The following is a 7,340-nucleotide window of genomic DNA, read 5'->3' on the forward strand; positions in this document are numbered from 1 at the left end:
CAAAAGTGTAAAAAGCAAAAAAACAGAAAGCAAAAACAAAATAATAATAATAATAACAAAAAGTAAAAGATCAAAAAGCAGAAAGCAAAAAAGCATTAAGGATTGGAAACCATATAAATTATTATCTCTTTAAGCAAATGCTTTATCCTTATTTTTCTTCTCTGCAGGAGCAGAGTCTCTCTCTCTCTCTCTCTCTCTCACAGTTGAACATTGATACAGACAGAGACAGAGATTCTTTACCCATAGCCAGATCTCTCTCTCTCTCTCTCTCTCTCTATATATATATATATATATATATATATTCTTGAAGAACCAGAGAACAACAGATCGAAGAACAAAAGAAAGAAATATCTGCTTCAATCTCCATAGCCAGGAAAGAATCGGAGAAGAGCAGATCAAAGGAAAGAAAGAGAAAGAAGGGTCTTTGAATCAGCCCAAAAAGTAAGGGAAGGAGAAAGAGAAGGACTTAGAAGAAGACATGGATGGGTTGTTCTGTTTCTCCCATTTACTCGAATTAGTGCAGATTTGAGGAAGAATCAGAAGGGGGAAGATCAAGGAGGAGGAAGAGGAGGAAGAAGAAGAGGACCAAATTAGTGCAAATTTAAGGAAGAATCAGAAGAGGGAAGATCAAGGAGGAGGATCAGAGAGGGATGGGTTGCTCTGCATCGAATCTCAATAACGAGCAATGTGTGACAAGGTGCAAAGACAGGAAACACTACATAAAACTGGCTGTCCAGCACAGGCACGCATTTGCTGCTGCTCATATGGCCTACATACAGTCGCTAAAGAACACAGGAGCAGCCCTCCGGCAATTCGCAGCTGGAGATAGCAATGCTAAAGATACCCATTCTGACATTACTGGTAATACTAACACTCACATCCACCTTCATTCCAACTTTGATGACAATAATCATAATTCCTCTTATCTACCCCCTCCACTCCCACATTTCTTTAATGAATCCCTGCAAAAGACCCACCGGCCCGGCTTCTCCAAGACAGTCGGCATGCCACCTCTCCGGAACCATAACCCGAACTTAGACCATAGCTCTAATCATAACCTTAACACTAGCACTAGCACTAGCCCTAACCCTAACCCTAACCCTAGCTTAAGTCCTCCTGGAAGTGTTCAAGAAGAGGAAGAAGAAGAAGAAGAGGGCCATGGTGATGATGCTAAACCCCCTCCTCCACTTCCTCCTTCAGATATGCAAACCCCTCCTCCTCCTCCTGCTCCTAGCAAGTCCCCCACATGGGAATATCTTGAAGGCGTCTTCCCAAATGACTTGGAATCGGTTAAAGATCTGTCTAGCGAGAGACGGCCTGAAAAGCATGGTTCCAATGCGAACTCGGCTACCTTGAAAATGGATCAAAATGAAGAGAAGAAGAGTGAAGAGGATGGCAATGGTTCTTCTCCGGCTCCACTTCACTTTAGTGAGGTTTTGCGGCTCCTCGATGACGAGTTCTTAGCTGCGTGTGATGGAGGTAAAGGAGTTGCAAGATTGCTCGAGGCTCGGAAAATGCATTATCATTCGAATATTGCCAATTATAGTGGTATTTGTTCTCTCTCCCTCTCTCTCCCTCTCTCTATCTTTGCTGTTATGCTTGATGCCTCATTGTTTCATTGCCTTAGTCATCCTTTTCATGCACTGTGAATTATGAGATAAGAAGGATTCAATGTTTCCCTAAACATGAAAGGGCGTAATTAATCAGCGAGCCCTATTTATACAACTAATATCCAACTCCAGAGTCCAGGAAAATTGGTTGGGAAACATGAGGCAAATTGGGTTGTTTGCCATGTTGGAAAATATCTGTAAAACGTCTTATGAATATAGTTCTTAGGTCCAGTTTAGAATACCAGCCATCCAATGAGAAATAATGATATGTTCACACTCTAGGGAAGGGTCAAGTTGTTACAGTTGAGTATTGAAGAGATAAGGAACATGCCATTCCGTTTTCTAAGTTAATTAGCTTGATGTAATGCATAACGATTGATAAGTCTAATGGTTGTTACCAGCTTACAGCTTAGATAACATTCAGAGTTATCTCTTTCCATCAAAAGATCCAAAACATTCGTTCAAATAATTCAAAGCAGTTTCTCAAAAGCTCTTCTTCCATCATTCATGTACAATAAAACCCCGGTTGATTGACAATCTAGCATTTCTAAGGACTTGGCTTGTTCATTGATTTTTATGTTTACACATTTATGGAGCTTTTCACTATTAATTCAGTGAGCTCCGGCTAGCATGATCATCTAGAGGAGAATAGGAGTGTAGCTTCTTTACCGAACCAGTACTTTACTTTCATTTTTTTAGGGCATCATCAGAGGGGTGGGGATGTAATGTTACAGCATGATATTTACAAAGGAGAGGACAGTTATTGGCTTAGGCTTCGAGGATCAGGGACCTTTGCATTGTGAGCAATGAAGCAAATATGGGAAATATCCAAATAAAGCAAAGAGTCTATCACAAAGGTCAAGGTTGGGTGGTGAATCTTGTCCATTGTTTTTGTAATCCTACACTAAGGGCATAACCTAATTGGTTTTCGTACAATGCCTAAGAACCCAAGGTATAGGGTTAAATCCTAAAATGGCCACAGTGGGGGATTAATTCCTACCAAGAGTTAAAAAGCATATATATCAATGTGCTGGTGGTAGTATGCAAATTAAAATGCATGGACACATTCTTGCAATATCAACATAGATGGTAGCACTGAATGCTTAGTTACCATGTCAACATCAATCACATCCTGATTCTCAATGGCATGACCAAATTGTTTCAAAAAGGTAGCTCACATTCACAATCAAGATTGTAAACTTGAGAATAGGGTGATAATATGGACCATCAAAACCTTATGGGTTCAGTACTGGGGCATATGATTCTGACATGACTTATGCAAGGTATACAAACCTAACATATATCTCAGATTCTATTAACATTTGGGTTGTTTCTATCCCAAGGTGTAGGCCTACCTGAGAAGTGAATTTTTGGTAAAGGGTTCCTTCCCCTTATTGAGGAAGGTTGCTGGTTGTGTACCCTTCGATAAAAAGTTGTAGTTTCTGCACCACAATAGTCAACAATTCCTTGTGCTTTAATGATGACCGTTGCTTCTGGTGGTTATTATCAGTCCCAAGGAGTTGTCATGGCAAAGATAGTAAAAGGAAAAAAACAAAACTTATCGAAAACAATGTTTAGGGGGAATGATCCCTAATACTGTGATAAATGCATTTACAGCCTTAGTTTTGTCAAATTCTAGGTTTGATATAAGAATTCCAGTGCAAGTCACGTAGAAGATCTATTTTTGGGTCTGTTTTGAGTGTCTTTTGGCCATCTTTGTTCTTAATAATAACTTTTGGCAGTGGCTTTTTTATATTCATTATCAGATAGAGAACTAAAGAGTAAAAATTGATTATTGTATGCAATTCAAAGGACTGTTTTGGGCTTCTATGTAGTTCATAGTTGACAGCATAGCTATTCTTGTTACAGGTCTTCGTTGTTTTCTTTTTCTGCTGTAATGGTCATATGATCTGGTGCTTTTGTTTATCATGGCATGAAATGTATAAATAAAATAAAAGAGACCAAGCTCAGGCAGTTGGTAATGTTGTAAGAAGGTCCTGTGTTTGTTCAGCTCCTTCACTCCACAGTGGCTCTAGTAAAGTAGTATATTTAGTGAGATTTGAACCCAGGTGCTTTGGTTAGTAAAGAGTTGGCTTACCGCTAGAGCAAAAACACAGATAGAGATGAGTTTGAAACTAGCAAAGTAGTGCACATTGTCAGCTGTTAACCAGGTGTATGGGTTCATAAAAACTTGGCTTGCCACTAGAGTACAGTTCAAACATGGAAAAAGTAAATAAAAAGAGGAGTGTAAAACTATGGTTGCAGAATCACTTGAGCATTCTTCGAGAGTATTGCGGGTGATGAGCTGGGGCAGGAATCCTCAGGTGCCACTTCCAGGTAGGGAGAGGACTGTTACAGAAAAAGATACACATGCATCCACTCTAGACAAACTGTTGGCTTGGGAGAAAAAGCTGCATGATGAAGTGAAGGTAATTGCTATGTCTTTTTGCTAGTATATGCTTTGTTATATACCAAAAAGTTTTAGCTATGTTTTAGAGTATGTAACACTAAATGTCATAACTACTTCAGGCTGGAGAATTGATTCGAATCGAGTTGGAAAGAAAGGCTGAGCAGTTGAAGAGCCAAAAGAAGCGTTCGGAGAATCCGGTAATTATCAACAAAACAAAAGCTTCAGTCAAAACCTTAAGAACAAGATACTTGGTTGAAATCCAAGCAGTGGATGCTGCCTCTGTTGAAGTTGACAACCTAAGGGATCAGCAACTGTATTCACAACTCAAGGATCTCGTGACGAAGTAAGTGGATTGGGTACTCTTGTGTGTTTTTGAATAATGTATGAAAAACAATTGTTGGCAAATACTGAAGAAAACTATCCTCCGCACATCGCAGAGGGAAATAAACATCCTCTAACATGAATCCTTTGATATTTTAAGTTGCTGGTTTGATAATATAATTATGGGATATTGATGGCTTATCAAAGTTATGATGTAATTTATGTCCCTACTCTTCAGATTGTTCTCTTGCATAATAGACCAGTAACATTTAGATGGGCATGGCTTTAGCTGGCAGGTCCTATGAATAGGACCACTTTCCAACTAAGGATGTGTTTGTGTGGTGGAAGTCTGGTATCTTCTTATAAGCATTTCACATCAAAACAGATATTGAGATGTCCTGAGACATAACAAAATCCATGAACACAACCAGCTTGATGTCATTTTGACTGTTGAGTTTATATGAGGATATGAACTCATGACAAGGACCTTATTCTATCTCGTAGGAGAAGTATAGTTGTGTAATGTGTCTATTCCTAGGGACAGGCCTTTGAATGCAGGTTTAAATCAGGTTTTATTATGAGATTAAAGTAATTTCTTAGCAAGTTTAGGATTACCTGACCATTCTTCGGAGTTTTTGTACAAATTTATCGGCTAGCCTATAAAAGTTAATGTTGTTTTGACAATTGTATCTTGCGTTGCTAGGCTGGTTTTCATGATATTAAGTATGAGTCATGAAAGTATGATAATTGTTAGGGGTACTAAAGAAGGCCGAGTAATCATCTTAATGGTATCTTAATCTTATTCATGTTCTTTTTAATAGGTTAATTGTCATGTGGAAATGCATGCTGGAATGCCATCAAAGGCAATATGATATTATTGAGAATATAGCGCCCCCCGACATATCACTCATGCCAAGGTCAACAAACAAACACCACTTGGAGAACACATTGCAACTTGAAAGCGAGATCAAGCTATGGCAAGAAAACTTGGAGAAGCTTCTTAACTCCCAGAAAGATTACATGCATGCGGTGTATCATTGGCTAAAGCTCCACATTATCCAGATAGAGATTGATGAGAAAGACACACCAAGCTCGCCTCAAAAGATGACTACCCCACCCGTATACATTCTTTGCCGAGCATGGCGTAGCAGTTTGGATCGGATTCCCGGAACCCTAGCAATACATGCCCTAAAAGCTTTCTCATCTCTTATACATGATTTGAGTAATCACCAGAGTGAGGAGTTGAGGCAAAAGAAGAGGCTTGAGAGTTTGAAGAAGGACCTAGAGAAGAAGGAACAGCTTTTAAATGCTCATGAGACAAAGTACAAGGAAAAATGGGCGGCCGAGGGTATCGGTGGTTCGGATGAAGTCGGACAAGAGGGCGGCGGCCCGCATTCTTCGAGTCTCAAGGAGAAGGAGAGAATGGTGAAGCTCCTGAAAGATGCAGTTGAATCCGAGAATGTGAAGTACGAACAGATGTGCTCGAAGAGTGGCATTATGGCTCTAAACAGCCTCGAGAAAGGGCTCCCTCCCGTGCTGAAGGCGATGCGAGATTTCGCTGATTCCGTGTTGCAATGCTATACAGAATTGGAGTCTATCGCTTCGATGAATGGTGCCTCTGTTCCTCGAATCGCGTACTAGCCTCTTAGTACAATTATGTTCTTCGATCTTCCTCGTCCCATACATACATTACAATTCCGGAAAGATCTATAGCTAGCCTGTGATATCGATCGATATGACTAGACAAGTTGAGTTGATCGACATTGTGAGTTTCAATGTACAAAAAGTGTTTCGACACCACAGTAGTATATGCCGCGACTTTTACATCATCAATGCCCCCCCCTTTGTGTTTCAAAATTAAGCAATGCTTGGTTCCGGTCTAACCCCTAGTTCGAAGGAAGTGATCAACATGAGGTGGCCTGAGATAGACTCTCCACCCGATCTATACTATACACCCTAGCCAGACCCTCCTACTTCACACAAGACAAGAGAGAAGGTTAGTAGAGCCATACCAGCTGTATTGGGTTGGGTGAAAACTTGTATGTGATATAATGAAGAAGATGCATGTACCTTAGACTAAACATAATGTTGGTTATACCCAACTTTGTATCCAAACCATAGCTATCTAGACTTCGATTTGGAGGGTCATCGAGGTGTTTGTGTGCCCTTATCTTATGTATGCTTAGACCATATTCTCCCCCACTTTCACAATTGGGCGCTTGCAAAATAAAATAAGTAAATTTAAATTGGCTTCCCACACAACACAAGCTTTTTTGCTTAATTTTCAATTTCATTATTGTATCCAACCATACTATTCACAGATTCTTTAAGTTGACCATTGAGCTTAATGTGTTGGATAGTTATGTCCATTTACACATGGAGTGTGCTTTAACTTGGCAAGCCATAAAAACGGAAAAGTGAAAACCACTACCCCAACAAAGAAGTTCACCATAACATATAGTTGCACATGCATGAACGCATACAACTTAGACTCCAAATACTTTGTTGAAACCTATGGCCAAACAACCAAATAAACACATCAGCAACGACACATACAACTTAGACTCTAAAAAACTTTATTAAACCGTGTCACATCAAAGAACTATGGTAATGAAAGATGTTTGCCCCATATTGTATGTGAGAATGTGATGCTTGTGCTTGAGTTGGAAGTGCACTTGATAGTAGATAGTAGAGTAGTAAGACAACCACAAACTTTATGAAGATTAATACCTCTATATATACCACCCTTAGTCCTATTTATGAAAGTTTTTTGTGTAGATTGTGGTTGGCCAAATGGTTGTCCATGAAATGTTGAACCTAAATTATTTGGACTCATTGATTCTTCTAATAATACTTCTAATAATCCTTCTAATTGTTGAGCAATATATTTTCATGCATGCATGTGTATTTGAATGTATATGTGTAAATAATATGTATGTATATTATATTTGTGTAAGTGCTTACATATATGTGCTTGAGAATCGAACTCAACTTCCCAT

The 7,340-nt window shown here is 39.3% G+C and overlaps 1 protein-coding gene across 2 annotated transcripts in view; it reads left to right on the top strand.

The window, feature by feature from the left end:
* Nucleotides 1-6,608, top strand: part of LOC147852523 (protein ROLLING AND ERECT LEAF 2-like) — an 80,399-nt gene extending 73,791 nt beyond the window's left edge. The window contains exons 2-5 of one of the 2 annotated variants that reach the window (XM_087333959.1): nt 647-1,548; nt 3,876-4,039; nt 4,140-4,363; nt 5,163-6,608. In XM_087333959.1, coding sequence (XP_087190085.1) covers nt 651-1,548; nt 3,876-4,039; nt 4,140-4,363; nt 5,163-5,982 — 2,106 coding nt within the window. In that variant the 5' untranslated portion in view covers nt 647-650 and the 3' untranslated portion in view covers nt 5,983-6,608. Of the gene's footprint in view, nt 1-420; nt 1,549-3,875; nt 4,040-4,139; nt 4,364-5,162 lie in introns of those variants that run through there. The other variant, XM_087333958.1, reaches the window with a different exon arrangement.
* The last annotated feature ends 732 nt before the right edge of the window (nt 6,609-7,340 follow it).

Source organism: Azolla caroliniana, unplaced genomic scaffold, assembly GCF_043228905.1.
Source record: "Azolla caroliniana isolate FFs.n. ecotype wild unplaced genomic scaffold, voAzoCaro1.0.p SCAF_18, whole genome shotgun sequence".
Taxonomy (NCBI): Eukaryota; Viridiplantae; Streptophyta; class Polypodiopsida; order Salviniales; family Salviniaceae; genus Azolla; species Azolla caroliniana.